A 20,235-nucleotide genomic window follows, 5' to 3' on the forward strand; every position below is an offset into this window, starting at 1 on the left:
CCCATACAGAAAAATTGATCTGGGCTACAGCCCCTGAATTAAATTGCCTCGCCTGTCGTTCAAGAGCAATTTTTCCGACTTCTGTCGGTTTATGTTTATTGAAACGGCAGAAGTTGGCATCTGAATATTTGCTGAATAGTTCGCAATAATGCAATTTGATTTTTTAATTCAATTTGAAAAATGGAGAATGATTCCATCAATTTTAAAAAAAATGGTTTCCTAATTTGTTTGTATATCAGAAGTAGAACAGTTTGAGTACTTAGGAATATTTAACAATTCTTCAAAATTTTGACAGAGAGTCGTGAAATTATAGGGAATGTAAAGAAGTGGCAAATAATTTCATAAATCATCCCGTTTCTGGATTATTTGTCAAAATTTAGACGATGATTATAATATAGCAATATATTCAGTTTCTAACTGCAATAACTTTTGGTTCGTCTCGATGGTTTGTAATAAATACTAAGTGTCAGTTTTCAAAGGAGAAATCATTTATCTTGTCTGAATAGAAATTTGACCTAGAGTTTCGAGATCCTCCAAACTGAGCTAAGGCCTAATTAATAACCATTTTAGTTTAAGAGTCTGTTATTGCGTTGATTTTTCCCCTCGCCATGTTCTGTTTCGTCTTGTCGACTTCCAGTATTTAGCCAGCTGATGTGGTGATGAATTGTCATGCTTTTTTCAGACGCATTGCGGTCCAACACGTTTACAAGGAGTTGCTGTTAAAAAGTGTATTAAAATCGAAAAATGAGATTTTTGCTGGAACGTTTCAATTTCTTGAGAATTTCGCGTCTTTGGCTGCTTAATAAAAACCTGTTTTTCACAATTATAAGTAGCTGTGCTCACTGGTTCCAGTTTGTTGCTGAAGTTAAGTGACACTAATTTGGTATTATAATCTCAATTAATTTAATTTAAAAATTTGTTTTTGTGTACGTTAATACGGCAGTTTTATGACCAAAACAGTCATTTACACTGAATATAACGTCAACAAATCAATCATACTACTGTCTATGTCGTAAACTGTTCAATAAGACCGTCTATTAGGTCAACTCCTTTGGGAAGTGTAATTATCGGACAGGTGATGTAATATTCAGTATCAACAATCAGTTTTTGCTTAAGTCAGCTATATTAACGCCTTCATGAGATTGTCAGTTAAGCAGATTAGACACCAGCTTTTGAACTTTTTTAGTGTTTGAACTAGGCCTGGTTTTGATCTAAAACTAGATTCGGTTACGATAATCGGTATGTTGAACAGCATTATTCTAATTTACACAATAGTCTATGATCAGCTCCACGAATATCATATGAAGGTATAGTTCGCATTGACATTTACGCCTGAATGAGAATTGTTTTCTGAAATGTTCATGTATATCTTGATCTTTGAAACGTTTCTTCTATGTCAGTGGATTTTTAATATTGGCGATAGTGGCTTGTTTTGTGACTCGAAGAAGAGTATTGGTTTTTGAAGTTTGTTTTTACCCGAAATACTATTTGTTCAGGAGGCGTTTTGACATGAACGCTAAGTTTAAAGTTTGTTTCATTTTCATGAATTGAACAATAGTGATGCTATGGTTTTTTATGGGACCTGAAATGACAAATAAAGAAATCAGTGAGCTCAGCTAACTGCAGCTGAGCTCACTGGATGACAGTTAAGTCATACCCAGTTGGTATCTTTTTCTCAATTAGTTTAAAAATTGTATTTTTGTTTTCGTTAATACGGCAGTTCTATGACCATAACTGAGTCATTTACGCTGAATATAGCGTCAACAGTCCTATCATACCACTGTCCCTTTCGTTAATTTTCCAAAAATACTGTCTATTACGTCAACTTTTCTATGGCAGTTGTAATGATCGGACAGTTGACGTAATCTCAAATATCATTGATCAGTTTTTGCTTTAATCAGCAATATAAACGCTTTCTTAAGACGATAAGCTAAACAGTTTATACAACAGCTTTCGACATTTATGTTCAACGGTTTCTCTCGGCCTGGTTTTGATCTATTGTTAAATGGGTTTGTTTTGAACAGCATAATTATAATTTACTCAATGTTGTATCATCAGCTCCACTATTGTTTTCTGAAGTGTTTAATGTACATCATGACGTCTTTTTCACGTTCCCATTATTGTAGTAGATTTTTAATAGCAGCGATAGTGGCCTGTTTTTGTGCGGGGAGGAGTAATGGTCTTGAAGTTTGTTTTACCCGACATATTTGTTCAAGCGGCGTTTTGACCTGAAAGCGAAGTTCAAAGTTTCTTAATTACTATTTGAGCAGTTGGATTGCTATGTAATTTTATGGGACCTCAATGACAAAGAAACCTTATTGTTTTTTTACCCGATTTTGAGTTGTATTTGAAAAAGAATGCAGTAATTTTGGTTAAATTTTGTATCTTTTTCATTTTAAAACTTTTGACTTTTTCTTCTGACTTAGAGCTTTTTGTGGTTTTATGTGTTCACTATTTAATCAAGAGCTGTTTAATAGCTGATTTTTAAGAGGTCACTTTTGATGACTTGATTATGCAGTTTTTTTAATATAATAAATGATACAAATGTCTTTTTTCAAGTTTTGTATTTTTCGTGTATTTGTAAAACTGTTGGCTATAATGCCTCTAACTGGCTTTTGGTGGGTCACCGATCGAGTAAAATATTTGCTGGCTTATCGCAGAATAATTGCTGGGAAGCAGTAATTAGGAGTTTTTACAAAATTTTGTAGACATTTTTTTCGCCGCCCATACTACCCTCCCGCTTAAACTACACTATTCGTTTTATCGACTCCTTGCGTCTTTGCGCAGCTGATAATTCATCGATACCACAGTGGTAAACTAATAATTTCAATGCCAATTTTTCTAACTAAAAGAATTTGTACCAAAATTTAATTTAATTTCTTACGTTTTTTACATAGTATGTTAAAAGTCAGTGCACTTTCATTGCAGTTGAATAGAACTGGAACTTTTGCACTTTTTCTAGACATCAACGTCATCAATTTAACAAGAAACAAAATCCTTTGTAACGTTCCGGGTGGTGAATGACGCAAAAATTTTTTGAATAACCGAAATTTTGAACCATATGTCGAAAAATATCAGTTTATTTTTTATAGGAGTTTATTTTTTATAGGAGTTCTAACTTATTACCATTAATTGTTGCAAGGCTTCCACCAGTTGTTTTGCTAGGAAGGGACGTAAATATCAACTTGATTGTTAGTGCAGTACTTCGAGCGGGCATTATTTTGGTAGATTTGTTATTTTGATCTAATGTTGAATTTTTCGACGTGTGGGACAGTAGTCGTTCCTAGTAGTTAACCCTAGTCAGAATACAACTGTCAGAGATAGATTCCAAGTTTTCTCTAAATATAGCATCTGAAGTTGCGATAGACCCTTCTGAATTTATTTTGTACAAAGAGCTGTTGTTGCATGTTGTGATTTGTCGAAATTGATGAAGTGTTACTCATTTGACAATCATTCAAGTGATGGATCACTGTTTCTTCTTCAAGCAATAATGCGAACGATATTCAGGGGAAGCTGTTTTGTGTCGCAAGACACGCAACAATGAATCAACATAAAACCATCACTCTAAATTGTTTGTGCTTCCCTCATTTGCATTATTCCTCCTTTTCCCAAAAATTACAGCATCCAAAATGGCGCTGCTTATTCCTCGTCATTCCATATGCTGAGGACATAGCATTCATCTTACGTAACATAAGTACTTGTATGCGTTTAGTCTTTACCATTGAAGCATCATTTGTATGTGTATGTAAAAGGCCTTATTCAAGGAATGCTAAAAGCGCGAGAGATAAATTTCCACATATTCTATTGTTTGGTAAATTTTAAACGCTCTGCTTATTTGATATGCAATTCTAAACAGGAGGTTTTAAGTGTGCCTGTGTGTATTGTGCTTAGATGTTTTCCTCCGTATGTTCCTTTAATTTTTGCGACCTTAAGTTTGCATATAAATGTCGCACTTTATATGCTTTCGTGTGGATATATGTTTTGGTGGTGTTGTGTTGAATTCCGTACCTGTTTCTCGTACTCTCGCGAGTCTTGATTGTAAAATCGATGGTGGTTCTTGTAGTGATGGTGGTGGTGGTGCTTTAGCAGCAAGTGACTGCTGTTATAGCGGTTATATGCCTTCCCTTATTTCTCCTGATTGAAGAGGGAATATATTTGAATTGTATTGCATTGAGAAATTTGCCTGTCGGTGATGGTGAATAATAACCATAGGAATCAATTTTTACACTATCTCTATATTACCAACCAATCTAACACCCCCCCCCCCCCCCGTACCCCTCCTTTTGTTACCCGGACATGCTTTGTCTTCATCGTCGAGTGCCGTTCCACCTTTGAACGCGTTAATTACCGTGTGCCAACATAAACCGGCCTCTAACCTATTCGTTAAAAATTGAGTTATGCCTCCGCCTTCCTTAAAAGGGGGTTGGTTACAGGAAATGATCGTCGCCTTAAACTCAATCTTATTAGCAGTGATCACTCTTTGTTGCTTGTTTTAAAGAAAATTAGCCTAATTTTTAAATTTTCACTCCTGTTTTCAGAAAATTTTTCCATTTCAATTTTTTGCTGCTTTTGCAATTTCAAGTGTAATATTTTCAATCAAAGTTTTTTCCATGTTGAGTTTTGGACTTCGAGAACAAGTTTTATTCACTGTTGATTTTTCTGAAGCGATTTTATTTGCGGCGTTATTGGTTGATGTCTATCATATACGTTCATCCCAGTAATCCGCTTCATTTGGAAATGTATGCCGCTTGAATAGAAACACCGAATGTATCCTACTCAGGATGTAATTCAATTTTCCCCTCGTATCCTGCCTTTCCCACCGAGATAAGACTAGGCTGTGAATTAACCTTCCTGTGGAAATTATTGCGCTTTCTGTAGTAGCAGAGTTGCTCGAAACATTATTCCGAGCTGCTAACTGATCGACTTTTTGCAATTTTTATAAATCTAATTGGCAAAGTGTACTATTTTATTAGTGCAAACAAGAAATTCCACTCTGTAGTTCGAACGAAATTTTTAATTCTTTTGTTCTATTTTCTTTTTTTGTTCTTTTTTCTGCGGGTTTTTTTCTTTGATCATTCAGGGGGAAGGGATAATTTGCTCTTTGTGGATTTTACACGTTTTTAATCCCAGTTTTGTGCTAGCCCAATAAGATTGAAAACAGCTTTCTGGGTTTAACTGAAAATGCTAATCAATAGCAATATCTTATCATTACATTTTACCTTCCAATGAAGTTATCGGAGCAGCAAATTTAATTCCCACGTAAAGGGTTAAAACTATTATCGCCATCATCACCATAACTAGTTCAAGCCACCGAGTTTTTTCATTTATAACCTAGTGATTGCCAATTTATATCTAGTCGCTTTCCACCGCGTGGCGCCTTATTAGTCCACCATCCGTTACTGGTTTCCTTCCTAGCTTTCCTTGTCTCTACCCAATAGTGTGGTGGCTTCAACGCTCTACCATCAAGTCAAAATTTCCTGTCTCTGCCACGGACATAACTATTGCCTGTGTCTGGCTTAACAAACTAATCTACGTATGTTGATAGTACACGCCCGCTATTTCAGTCCACCAAACGAATGCGACTCTCATTTCTATAATATTTTCTGCCTTTTCTGGTCCAATTTTTCTGCTGGCTAGACTTTCCAGATTATATTTTACGATTCAATATTGACTGCCTTTGCCAGCAATAAATTGGTACGATGAGAGGTAATAAAAAGTTGATTTTCTGATGCTGTGTTAATTTTCGAGACTGGTTAAAGTTCAAGCAGTTGTTTCTTAGTACACATATTATTTTTTATTTACTTCAAAAGTGTTGGCTGGGATTGTACATTTGCATATTGTTTGTTGCTTTTGTTGATTCATTGTGGCTTAAAACGTAATACTTTCAATGTGGTGAAGGGATTTTAATGGTAAAATTATGCAAATTGCAGAACCGTTTTATTTGCTCAAAGACAACTGATATCTTACTTGCTACATCAACACTTCGAGTTAACGTTGAAAAAGAAATTTTGAGGAACCATTTTGCATTGTATCTGAACAGCAGTTCAAAGTTGAGCTGTGCGTCTAGTTACCATCTGTTACTTGGAAATTAGCACAATTTGTAAACGTTATGTACTTTTTCCAATTTACGGAAGTAATTTACAAATAGCAAATAAGTTATGGAAGTGGAGGCAGTTGTGATTTCTTCGAGTGCGACCAATGACCCGTTCAGTTTAAATTCGCAAGAAGCCGAAACTGTGACCAAAAATGGCGAAATTTTTAATCCCTTTGGTAATTTGGGACCCGATGTTATTACTACTAATTCTACTTCATCAGTTACTGTCACAGAATCTGAAAATGAAGTCAAAACAGCGACTAAAACTATTTGTAAAAATGTGGATCACGATCTGCTAGATTCGCTGGATCCCTTTGCAAGTTGTAAGTATTTTGTGCCAATCTTCACAGCGCTGTTTTATATCTCTCACTGAACCGCTATCTTGAAGACCAATAAGTTTTACTTATTTGATTATAATTGCTCTCAAACAAATTTCAACGCAATTATTGTAATTGTGTGTTTTTATGCAAAAATTTTTGCTTGATCGTTTTAATCCAGTATATTCGTTTTCTTGCTTAAGTGAATTTTACTTATCATCAAAAGAAATGGAATAACAGGTGAATCCCGAGGGTATTAAGTTGCCATTAGCTAGATTTTTTATACCCTTAGAAGGCTCACCGAAGCTGTTGAGGAAGAAGTACTTCATACCATTTTGATTGGTTTGGACCCCGTTCACACTTTTCTGCTCACCCCAACACCACCCATCAAATTGCAGATTTTTACTGGTCTCTGGACTTTTATTTATAGTTCCGGAGAGTAGGACCCAAAGGTCATAGGTTGAGGCTTTCTGAAATTAAAACCTTATAGGCCTCAGCGTTAGCTCTTTTCCGCAGCAATAGTTTTCATCAGCTGTATTGTACTGATTCTTGTGCCTTTACGATGCTGCGTTGAGATTTTTTTATTAGCCGCACAGCGATAGCTGGAGCTATTATTGGCCTTCTCTTTTTTACAATTCAAAGCATCTGAATTGTATCGGGGCGCTGTCTTTTTTTCTTTAAGATCTTCACGCTTTTTCATGATTTTTGAGGCCAAATTGGAGTAGTGATTTTGGTCACACCGAAAATGGAAATGGAGTGAAAAGTGAGTGGTGTTGTGGCGTGAATTTTTTTCAGTCGAATTTTCAATGAGAGTGAAGAAACGGGGTTTGAACAAAGATTCGCTTTGTCGATTGTGATTTTTTGATCATGTGCGTCTTCTGCTTTTACTGTTCTTTTTTGTTTTTTTTTCGAATTATTTTCTAAACGGTTTTCACAATCTATCCATAGTCCAGTCTAGGTCTAGCTGTTTTCTTTAGTCAGTTAAATTTCTTTGAATTTTATATCAGGACTTGTCCTGTTGTTTTTTTATTTCGTCTTGAAGATTTTTGTTACGACCAAATGACACCTGAATCATTTCAAATCTGCTTTTTATTCATTCACTCATTCAACTGAATTATGTGAGTGACGTCAGTTTTCACTCTTAGGTGAGCGAGTTTCTTTGTTCATTCGCGTGATTATATTTTTGGTCACTCGTAACTTACCTCTCTCTCCAAAATGACTTCCTCACTCTGAAATTGACTTTTTTTACCTTAAGTTGAAGAGATAGGGTTAAGTGGGTGTGTGTGTCACTCTCATTGAAGATTATTTGAGAGCAGCTAACAGAAGCAGCAATGAGTGATGCGGATTCTTAATCAAAATAAAAATTCTGCGTTTCATGAAGAATTTTTTTTTGGTTTTTCAAATCTTTTTGAGACTGCAGGTCTATGAAGCTATCGGGGCTATTTTCTGACAATCTGTCAGCTATTTTTATCAATAGTGGAGAAACTATAGCGGTGTGATTTGGACACTCAGATTTTTTTGTTCAGCGTTTTCTGGACTATTTTTGTTCCGACCCCACTTGTGGGGGGAGGAACTATATACTCAAATGGGTTTTTTTTTGTTCCGTGAATTTTGGCCGATCGATATATTCGTCGTAGAGAAATGTGAGTGGTATCATTAAAAAGCTGGTCCAGCGTAGAATTCAAAATTAAAAAGGTTTTTTTGAATTTCGTTTTTTTCGAGGAGTTATCGAGGATTGAAGTTTTGTGTGAACACGTGATGTTTGTTCACTTTTAGTGCAATTTTTCTCCAAATTAAAACTTCTTTTATGTAAAAATAGTATTTCAAAATTAATTATTTTCTACTGCGACTAAAAATATTCTGTTTAGCTGTTTTATCTTCTAACTATTGCTTATATGACTTCAATGACACAAGATTTCAATTTTTTTTTTAAAATTTTAGAAATTTTTGTATTATTGGTTACTATTGAACTCTTTATCACATTATCCAAACATCATACATATTATCCAAAGATTATTGTAATCCAATTGGCTTAGAGAGGACGTTCAGTGGATCACAGGGAAGGTTTTCAGAGAATAGCTAATGGTTTAATTGTCTTCGACACCTTCTTCTCGCACTTTTCTACTGAATTTTAGTTTTTGCCTGTTTTTGTTATTGTTTTCAGTCAAAAGACTTATTGTGATGTCTTTTTAACTATCTATGCATGACAAACATCGTTTTCCTCCCTAAGGGTTATATCTGAGCATAGTTATTGAGCTCCGTTGGAAAATTGAGTTTACTGGCTGTTAAGGGTTTAAAAATAATTTTTCGAAATTTTTTTTGAACTTTAACCAATCCTATTTTTTTCGTGAACTCTTGGTCAATGTTGGTTCTAACAGAATCCCTTTCCGTTCTACTGCAGCCAAAATTATTCTGGTTAGCGGTTTGTTTTATCTTCTACCTATTAGTTTTAAAACTTCAATGCCACGAGATTTCATATTTTTTTTCGGGTACTTTGTTTTTGGATCCTTTTGAAATCTTATCATATCATCTTACTGCTGAGAGTCCCTATTGGTTTAGGGAAGAAGTTCGACGGATCATAGATAAAGTTTTCAGAGAAGAGCTTATGATTTGAATTGCTTCGACATTTTCTTCTGGCACTTTTCTATAGAATTTGTGGTTTTTGCCTCTCTCTGTTGTTGTTTTCATAGTCATTAACTTGTTGTAAGGTCTTATTGATAAAATACGATTGACAAACAAACTTAATGTCCCCTCGAGGGCATCATTTATTGTATTTACTGGCTTCCGTTGAATGCTAATGAATTTAATGGCGTTGATAATACGTGTTTTCCCGAAATTTTCGTGCTTCTAATGTATTTGTTCATATTTGTTGATTTTTTGAAGTTATATTGATAAAAAAGGTTTTCCCATTGCTCTTGAAAAATTAATTTAAAATAGAAGAGTGTTTAGTCAAAAGTTCATTTTTTTAATGCCTTCGACCCTTTTATCGCTCAATTTTTTCCCTAAATTCGCTGTTTTTGTTCTTTAGGTAGCCGTAAATTGCTCACAGATCTCATAGGCTTGTAATTGAGGACTGAATGAATGATGTTACCTGAAGCATTCAGTTTATAGCGAATAGTCTCAAAGTTTATGACAAACATTTTGAAATGTTTTTCAAACTTTTCAGTTTTTGTTGTTCTTTTCGTCAAATTTAACTTCTATTCATCAATGAGACGTCCCATCGAATTTCGTGTATTTCAAGAAATAACATATATATTGATATTATGTGCCACTGTTGTTTCGTTTTTCTGAACGTTTATTGAATGGCCATTTTATTTTTTGTGTTACTTTTTCTCTTCTTTCAGAACAATCGCGTAAAAACAGATCTGAATGGTTTTTAAATGTGGCCCAAGTAAACTTATTTAATCTTTTAGTATAAATCCTTCAACTGAAATAGCAGAAATAACAATTGAAATAAAAATACATAATATTCAGATGATAGCTATTGATTTTAATGGTAGCAAAATTTGTGTTTTCTCAAATCGTTTGTAATTTTTTGAGTTTCTCTTTAGTTTGTTTCTATGGCATAGTCTGACCACAGATGGGTGCTTTTGGTTTTGTAGTGACTTTTTAGTAATTTATCAAGGATTTTTTATTTAAAAACCAATGTTTTTTAAGATTTTTGAAAATTCTTGGTGCAAAAAATGTTGATTAATTTTTGATTTTCGCTCCACTGTTCGTTCTTTTTGTCGGCTTGTTACCTAGTCTCGTTAAGAACACGTTTCATCTGCTATATAGTTAGGAAAAGGTAAACTTGTGTAGTTAAGGTTTTATCTGACTGCATTTTGACGTTGTTACTAGGTGCTTTTAAATTTAGATATTCAGTTTTTGCCGCGAAAATTTTGTTGGTGCTAATTTTTTTCTCTTAGTCTCTTCAATGTCAGATCACGTTGGTGCTGTAATGAAGCATGGCATTAGTAATTCAATTAGTAGATAGGTTGTGTAACGATTGTTTGAAACTCAAACATCTATTTTTGTTATCTCTTGATTTGGTTGACAATTTAGGTAAAAAATGTAGATGAGCTCGGGTCGGAACATCATGTGCGAACGCATATTAACGAGCCGCCTTGTCTCTTATAAGGGTGCAAATTTACAGCACTGTTCACTAATTACTCAAATTTATAGCTAAATTAACAGCCGCGGAAACCGATGCAGATACTAAGCTAAAAACCTAAAAGTTAGAAAAACTTTCATATATGATTTTTAAAAACTAAGATTGAATAAGCAAATCATCTTCAAACGAGGCACATGTATTTTAACTAAATTAAACTAACCAATACAAGAAACTATGGTAACATTGCACACGGTAATTTCAAAAACTGAACAAACTTCAAAAAGAGAACTCAAGAATTCGTTCGTCTTAATAGTCATCACACTTTTCTGCTTCCCAGCACCTTCTCTCGCATCTTCTCTTGACCAGAGACAAAACAAGCATTAACTAACGAAGGCTCAATACAAAAATGAATCATAAGCACAATACCCCAATACACAAACTTGCCATCATTTGCTCCATCGTTTCCCAGGTCATCACAATGCTACCGCGCCTTCTCTGACCACACTTTCCTCTGCTCCTCTTAACTCCCGTTCTCACAGCACCCAAAGTACAAGAGTTTTCACAACATTAAAAGGACTCTTAACTTAAATATCAAGAATTCTATTTTGTTGTTTAAAAGATTTCTAATGTTATCAAAATCTTGCTCTGTCTTAGGAGTGATTTAAATAGTTCTTTAAATATATTGAATTATATTCTACCTTAAGCAAGTTATCAATCTGCTTCAGTTTTTAAATAGTTCGTTTTGAAGAATTTCCCTTGAATTGAGGTATCAAAATAAAATCTGATCAAGTACGTGCAGTGCACTTCTTTGAAAACATCGATTTGTGCGCTTACTTATTATTAATTGAATCTTGTGATTTAATTAAAAATTTTTTAGTTAATCTGTTGCTTTACTGACTATTGACTGCCGAGGCATTAAAGCAAAAAAAGTCGAGGTACTTGAATTCAAATATCGTTAGTCATTAACTGCGCATACCGAAAAGTTTTACTCATATCTATTTCATATATTATTCACAGCATAAAAATTCAAGATAACTAGTGTGGGTGGAGTGTCGGTATTACATGAGCTCTAGCACAAAAACCAGAGCTTTGTTGTTTTATTTTAATTGGACAGAAATAAACTAAGTATACAAATGCTCCCCCAATAAATAAGCTCAGCAGCCTATATACTCGACAGAATGGAAGTCTCGACAGAGATTTCACGCTCATCGAGGACTTGACTTACATTAGACCTCAGAAGATCAATGAATAATGACCACATAATTCATCGATTGTTCTCAAAATAAAATTATTCGGTCCGTTTTTTGACGGATTCTTGGATCGTTTGCGTAAAGACAAAGATTCCCTGAACTAATGGAAATAGCAAACAGTTAGGGAAATGCATCCAACAGACAAAGTCCTATAGGGTCTATCTGTCGGAATAATTTGCGAAATTTCATAGTAACATTTTTTATATAGATTTCAGATAGATTTTTAATTGGCATTTGTAATGCTTTTTTTCCCAGTAACAAGGGTTTTTAGAATCACGAGTTTTTAGTGATTCTTCGAGTCAAAGTTAAAAAGTTAAACTATATCGAAATGGTTGTCTGATTGTTTTCGCACTCACTTTATGTAGACAGTTACGTAACTGTTTTATTTTTGTTGACGCGACCCGAAATTTCGAATTTCCCAACCTATCTAGATGAGACAGGTTGAGAATAGAAAAACTGATTCAACTTATTTTGAGCCTTTTCGCAACTTGAGAAACTTGAGCCCTTTGTAAAATTGAAAATCAATTTCACCTAGAATCATACCTAAATCTATTTGCATTTTCAGACGCACAATAAAAAGAAATGAAGGAATATTCTTTTATCCATGAGGTCATTTTTGAACGAATGAATTCCGTTTGGCTAAAATAATTGAATTTTGAATTGCCAAGACTGTTGTAAGACTGACCGATGAAAAAGTTGTGAATGGTTAATCTGAAGAAATTGTAGGAAAGGTTGATGTGACAGAAAATTCAAAAATTTGGATTGAGTATACAATACATTTTTGCATTCTTGAACAGCTGTTTTTGCAGCCTGAAATCGTTATCGAGGCCGCGTCAACGCTAAATGACCTTAAATTTTCATACGATTTTTTGTTGGAAATCTGCGTTTCTTTGAATTGTGCTGTTTATGAAGTTCTTATGTTGATTGATTTGATAAGCTAGTGGCTTCATGTCATTCTGTGCATTACAATAGACGAGTGGTTTCGAATTCAGTTGATGAACTTGTTTGAATGTCTCAATTACTGGCAAACAAAGTAAACTTATGGTCATTATTTTTACTGTTCGCTGCATTTTTGAATTCAGAAGCTGTGCACTTGTGCTTTTTCATTTAAATTTGAAAGGCTTTGATGAACAAACTTTAATGAACAAACTAAACTTTGGCTCAAATTTGAATTCTTTGTAATTTAGTTTTGTTAAATTTCTGCTTCGCTCAGATTACTTTAATGTACTATTCTACATTACTGCGTAGATTTGACAATAAATGCTTAGATTTTGTGTAGCTTCAAAGAATTTTTATTACTTTCTTTTACTGGCTCAATTTGTTGTTGATAATTGGATCTAAACTTCATTTTGTATATAGTTTTGGATATATTATAATTTGGATATAGTCATGTTGTTCTTAATGTTTTGCGGAAGAAGGAAAGACTTCAAACGAAGTCCCTCTTACTTTGGGTTCTCGCAAGGTTTTGGTAAGTGTTTAGAGTATAACGACCTCTCAGTGGTTCTAAATTGTTACAGCTTGAAACGTTTTCGGTAGAGCTATAAGCTTTTAGACTGGAGTTTTTGAAAATTATTGTTGTAGAGTTTGTGTTCCTTTAATCTAGATAACTTTTTATATGAGATCCTTCTATGTGGCGGGAAAATAGTTTCCTCGTCCTTCCCGAAGAACGGAACTCTCATTATTCATTATGCAAGTTGTGTGTAGCATCAAAAGCGCGTTGCCATTTCTCGATATTTTTGCTTTACTATTGGTATTTTAAAATACGTTTTTATTTTTAAAGATGAGTTGCACTACGACAAACTTCGGACTGTGCAATATTTTATTTTGCGCAATTTTGACCAGTTCTAATATATTACTCAAAATTTTTGTCCACTTTGGTTCTAGTTTCTGCTTATTTTTTTCTTAGGCATCTCAACATACAGTGACTTTTGACAGAGATTGTCTTTGGTGTCAGATAATAAAAAATATATTCAGAATTCAACAAAGTTTTTCTGGAAATATCGATGGCTTTGTTTTAAATATCAGATATTTTAGTTACAAATTGCGGTGGAAAGTAAGTTTTCGAAATGGTATTTTGGTATAAATGGTATAATTAGCTACGAAGAGATCGGATATGCTACTTTTCATCTTATTGTTTCTTCTTCTTCTATGTTTACTACCATTAAGTCGAGCTCCGGAAGCTCAGCAATTTCGTTCAACAAATTTTCCAGTCGTCAACAGAATTGAGCGCGTGATGATGTCATTTGTTTATAGCTGTAAGCTGAGCGCAGCTATATTGCGGTGCTCTTGGTTTTTTTTGTTGCGTCGTCTGACGCTCTTTATTCGTTTTACATTTGTTCACACAGCAAAGCTGAAAAAGTCAAATTTTCTGAATGACTTCTTCCTCTCACTAACGGCATTTGCGCGCGTGACGTCATTTCTCACTCGCTTTAGCGAGAGTTTTTAGGTTATTTGCGTGATTAGATTTTGATCATACGTGACTTACCTCACTCAATAAAATGACTTTTGCACTTTAAAACTTAAGTTTAATTTGAATTTGTTTAAGGTCAAAGGAACTCATATGTGCAATAAAGGTCCCTAGTAAGAGGCTTCTGTGGAATGAATTTCAACAAGCTTTATTAATTTATCGCTGAATGTTTTTTAGCCTAGTTTTTTGATGGGCGTCGATTTTTTTTTCAATTTAGATCTGTATCTGTTTCTATCTCTATAATATGGCACGCAGGTCTATTCTTTCGCAGCTATTCTGGCAATCTGCCGGCTATGTTTTACTTTACGTCATTTGCGTTTTTCGTCATTTGAGTACATGGTGCACAACCACTGAAGTGTTAAAGGGCTCTTTTCCTTCAGAAAAGATAAGAAGAATTTGTTCACATTAAAGTTGTATATCTAACTAGAACTTTTTGAATATTGGAATTATATTCTATAGCGAACATAAATAGCTTTCATGAAACCAATAGTTTTGTCTTTATTTATTTTCCCGCAGAAAAGTTTCGTGTAAATTTAATTTTCGAGATTCTTGATTAAAATAAAATATATGCATTATTTGTTTTCTTTATCTGATTATATTTAATAAGTGTTACCATATAATTTTATGGAAATTTGCAAAAAAGTAGGCAGACATCTTTCAAGAAAACAATTGAATCCTTCTCGGTTTATATCTTGCAAGTACTTAAACTCTTTCTAACTTTAAATAAAACAATCGAGCTGTAGTAGTGAACAACCAATTCTTGTAAACGTCTTTCATGATCTCGGAGCGCAATCTTCTTGTACTGTAGAATTGTTCTCTGTCTGAGTTCTTTTATTAATCGTACAAATCATTTCTATTTTATACCAGTTGGTGCAGATCTTATTAGAGAATTATTTTTAGATGTCTGTGGTTTCCTTTGAGGGGGTATCCATTATTCATTGATCTAGGTATTGAATTATTTTTGGGTTTGGGTTCACTTGCTTTGCGAATCTCATGAGATTGCAACTTCTGCCTCATTGAAACTTCTGAAATCTCTTAACTAGTTTTGTATTGTCTTCATGTGGCGCTAATGACGCTCATAAGGAGCAGCTAAAAAGTTTGCATCATCATTTTTAGCTTCAGTAGAAAGTGCTTGAAAAGTCTTTGTTTTCAGCGCTGTATTGTCGCCACTAGTATTGGGCTAATAATGGACGAGGAAAAGAAAAAATGGACTAATAAGGGTGTTACGTCAGCAAGTCAATATTGTGGAATTGACGGGCCTCTTATTGGTCAAATTTCTGGTGTGTTGAGATGTGTAATTACCACAAGAAACAGTATATCATTTTCTTTTTTATGTTTTACAATATTGAGCTCATTTCCTGTTTCAGCCGCTGCCGTTTCACAGTATAGCAACAGTCACGGCTTATCCATGTAAGTTATTTGTTTGTTTGTCTCTTTGTGTCGATAATGAATTGATGTCTGCTTAGGAAAAGTGCACAATTTTGCAATATTTTTGCCAATAGTAAAACGCATAGCTCAGAATTGATAAATAGAACCGATAATCCGATATTTTATTTTTGTTGCAATTTAGTAGTGCGCAACAGTCATCAATTGTTAGCTTCTTACTTTATGTTTAGTTATTGTAGCAGTCAATATGCGTTTCTTGATTTAAAGTCTGTAAAACTGAGCGCGCAGTTGACCTACCAAAGTGGTCTGCGAAATTGGAGCAGTATAGACCGCATCGACTGAGTTTTTTTTTCAGCAAGACCAGCAGCATGACCAGCAAAGAGTTTGACCCGTTTAATCCCGATAGTCTCAAATCTGAGAATGATAATACGAACAACCCCTTCTCGTCAGCCTTCGCCAACGATTTCAGCCCCAATGCCCCTCCCCCATCCACGAAAGCTACCAACAACCCCTTCGCAAATACCACCGAGACTTCGAACCCGAACAGCTTTGTTGCCGAATTTGACAGTAGTGCGAATCCTTTAGTATTGCCTACTTCGGATCCTTCGGCTAAAAGTGATCCCATATCGCAAAACACCACAGCCCATTCTGATAATCTCCTCATGATTTCAGATCCTAACGACCCCTTAACCCAAAGTGACCCGTTAGTAGACAGTGCTGCGCCCTTAGTGTTCGCCCAGAATGCTGCTAACGAAAGTCAGAATAGCAAAGCTAAATCCCACCTCTCAAATAACCCATTTGTAAATAACACTCAAATCACAGCAGCTGAATCGCGACCTACCAATTCAGTGCCTCCTGTAATAAGTGATCCTTCATGCCCGGAAGATTTTCAGCAGGATTGGTCATTTATGTTACGACATCCACCCGAGAAACAATTTGGAAAGTCTCGGCGGTGGATGAATGTCGAAATCAAATTTGACCGAGAAAACAGTCTGTTGAAAATCTACGATAAAACCAAGGGAACTGAGATTTCTTGGGACGAGATTCTTGTTTCTAACAGGTTATTTATCCATGATATTAAACGTCAGAAATACGATGACAAAGGAAAAGCACATACTCTCAAATTGGTGGAAACTAGTTACAGACGCAGAAACCAATTTGATAAAATTGTTGCAACCACAATCTTTCAGCAACCACTCGAGAGCAAATACATCGCCGAGCACAGGATCAGAGCTAAACTTGGAACCACAGATTACAGAGTTTTGGACAGCTTTGTCAAATTGTTTGATGAATACCAGTTTCAAAACAAAACTGTGAAGCATCTTCAGCAAGGCGGTTTTTGGACCCATCCTGAAATTCACATGGAATTGGTTGATACGTGCACAGGAGCTGTTAATTCAAAAGGGGAAGTTTTAAACGAAACTGTCTCGACGAGTCTTTACTGCCTTTCATTTTTCGTCAAGCCACCTGAAGTTCGAATTGGAATCAATGACGAACGCGTGAAAGGCGTCGAAGTCGTTCGACGATCAGATATCTTACCGATGAAAACTGACGCTTGGATCAAATTTGACGATGTTCAGTTTCACCATTCAGTTGACAAAAAGTTGTACTTGGATGAAAGCACTATAGTGTTTCAACCATTGGATGCGTGTAAATACAAACTTGCTGATCTGAAAGTTCGAGATCATTTCTACAAAGACTCGCCGATGAAACCACTAGTGACCTGTGAACAAACTGGCTCCGTTGTGAAATTGGAAGCTGAGTTGTTTCTACCTTCAATCCAGAAGATTGACTTCAAGTTTGACGCTGAGATGCGGAGATGTGAAAACATACTGTTGGTGATTCCGGTACCTGAACAGTGGATTGGCATGTTGAGGTATGACAGACCAGTTCTGGGCGAGGGTTCTGTCAAAGCGGCTAAGCGGAAGACAGGCTATGTGTCCAAGACGAAAGTGCACGGAGTGAAAATTCAGGTGACGGCCGGGGTAGCGAAGTATGAGCATTCCTACAAGGCTATTGTTTGGAGGATAAGCAGACTTCCCGGAAAGACCTCAGGTTAGTTTATGAACCGTCTCTGTTGAATTTTTAAGTGTAGTGAGATGACCAGCATTTTGTATATTTGTAAATGTTGGGCAAATGTTGTAAACAAAAGTCATGTAAACCCGATGCAAATTAAGTGCCATCAAAATGTAACATGTATGGAAAAAAAAGAACAACAGAAGCAAAGGAGTTGATGATGCGTGATAAAAAGGGGGTCCACTAATAGAACAAAAGCATCATGTGAAGTGTAGTTGCGTTCCTCAATGTTGACAGATTTTTGAGACTCAATTTCTGCCTTTTTAATTGCTCTTGAACAAAGTTCATAGCAATTATTGTAAACGTGTCTGTCTTTTTTATGCAAAATTTTCGCTTGACAATTTGACTTTTCGAGTGACTTTTACGCCCTCGACTTTTTGCGTTTCGCGTGATCTAAAATTCTCTCTCAATCACAATTTCAAGCTGCTGAACTGGCGGCAATTTAATACTAAAAGGCGGCAATTTAATACTAAAAGTCAAATGAACTACAATTGGCGGCAATTTAATACTAAAAGTCAAATGAAAGGTGCGCCGAAACTGGTGCATTTTTTTACTTTAAATCTTAATAGTGGTATATGTTAACTAATGTGGTTATTTGAAGACCACTATTGAACTTCTGAGTCCCATTTAGCCCCCCCCCCCCCCCACCCGACTGAAGCAGGCTGCAATTGATTAGAGCTCCCACGAGTCGTTCGAGAGCAATTGTTCCGACGTTTAGTCGGTTATGTTTATCTTTTGCCACAAATATGTAGCTTCATGTTGAAATTTACAGGTTCCAGATACTAGAATGTCTGATATAGCTTTATGTATTTCGAAGGACGTGAACATAATGGTATTGTTCATTTGACAGTGATGATAGTGGCTCTGTGTTTTTTTTGGACCAATAATCACCTTTTATATGGATTGTTTCAGTGAGTATTTGTTCATACAAGTTATTTGTCCAACTCATCTCCCCCGGAGGACCAGTTGCCCCGTTCCCCTCTGACGTCACCAGTCAACTGTCCTACTCCATGTCGTGGACTGTGGCCTCCGGAGCAGTACTGAGATCCATGGCCATCACTAACCTGCCCATTGAACCCCTTCGGAAGGTGGAGAACAAAGCCAACTTCTTCTATGATGTGGAGATTCAAAGGAAGAACAACGAAACAGAAGCCTAAATCAATGAATCACTTCAAGCTGTTTAATTTGGAACAGCTGTGGTTCAGTAATTATTGCGGTCAAGAAAACCTAGAATCTGCTGTAACTCCCATCGCAACTTTTCCAACTGTTGGCCATTTGATGGCTACAAAAATAGGTGGATCCTGCAGTGAATTCTTCGAATTCAATGGTTTAAAAAACAAGTTATGTATGAGTTATATGAGAAATAAAAACTATCTAAGCAACTGCTTTGCTTTCGTATATAACCGCCAGTGATAAGCTAATTTTTGGATAATAGTTTTGAAAAGAAAATATTGCGTTTTTTTCCACTCAATCAAATGCAGCTAAAACGAATGCCTAAGATATCTTTGCAACCGAAATATTTCGTAAAGAATGTACTCAATATCTTCTTTTTTTATTTACTAAAAATATGTACTCAAAATAGGTTTTTTGGCATGATTTGGTGCTTTTATTTTTCTGATCTAACTATTAACTCGACTGACTTCAGAGCTTTGATAGTTTGAGCGAGGCCTTCATCGTCTGACTTTGATACTTGTTAGCATGATAACAGTTCTTATAAGAACAAAAAGGTTTTTCTCAATGAGAAGATTGCAAATCTGTTTATCATAATGAAGTCCTCCCTGTTTACGAGCTCTCTTACTGAAACATTTTTCTTTTAAAAATTGAAATTTTTTGTTTGCGCGTACTATTTTTCCGCAATTTTTGAACTTTTACTATCGCTTTGACATCCAATTATTGACTTCAATTTATTTTGTAAATTTAGGTTTATTTCGTTTCGAACTAGTTTTAAGTTGTTGTTTTTGTTCACGGGCAAGTGGTTGTTGTGAAGCAATGTGTTGTTAGGGTTGTTGAGAGTTTTTCAACTAAAGAAAGGTTCTGTGTTCTTAGTAGGTGAACGTGTAGAAGGTTGTGTACAATTTCTACTTTTGTTCCTCTTCCTCAGTTGTCTCTGCTGGAACGGATCGAGTATGTTAGTTGTAAGTTGGATTTGGTAGTGTGTTCAGCTGTGAAGGTTTGCCTTTTTTATAGTAGTTGTTATAAAAGTTATAACAGTTCGATAGTTTTAAGAAGTTTGAGTGATGATTATATTTGTACGAATTGATTTGGTTATTTGTTCAATTGAAGTGTACTGATTTTTATTAACATAGTATCGACCCTTTGTATGGACTTCTTTCCTTTTATTTTTTGTTCTTGGTTCATGTTCTGGTTGTTGTTAAGGCGTTAGTGCAATAAATAATTATTGAAAAAGTACATCCTGTTTGTTGTAGTTGCTTTAAACTGCAGTACACTCCTTTAAAATTTTTCAGCATTACTGTTTATTTGTTATTTCACAAAAATTCGGCTGTTTTTAAGAGTTATGGAAGAATTTTTTGATTACGAAGCGACAGAGTTGT

At 35.2% G+C, this 20,235-nt stretch overlaps 1 protein-coding gene across 2 annotated transcripts in view; it reads left to right on the top strand.

Moving 5' to 3' along the window:
- The window catches only part of LOC142336065 (uncharacterized), a 72,156-nt gene extending 53,040 nt beyond the window's left edge, over positions 1-19,116 (top strand). The window contains exons 9-11 of one of the 2 annotated variants that reach the window (XM_075384568.1): positions 15,589-15,631; positions 15,963-17,662; positions 18,596-19,116. In XM_075384568.1, the coding sequence (XP_075240683.1) occupies positions 15,589-15,631; positions 15,963-17,662; positions 18,596-18,840 (1,988 nt within the window). In that variant the 3' untranslated portion in view covers positions 18,841-19,116. The remainder of the gene's footprint in view (positions 1-15,588; positions 15,632-15,962; positions 17,663-18,595) is intronic. The other variant, XM_075384569.1, reaches the window with a different exon arrangement.
- Positions 19,117-20,235: the final 1,119 nt, after the last annotated feature.

The sequence above is a fragment of the Convolutriloba macropyga genome, chromosome 3 (assembly GCF_964194025.1).
Source record: "Convolutriloba macropyga chromosome 3, txConMacr16.3, whole genome shotgun sequence".
NCBI lineage: Eukaryota > Metazoa > Xenacoelomorpha > Acoela > Convolutidae > Convolutriloba > Convolutriloba macropyga.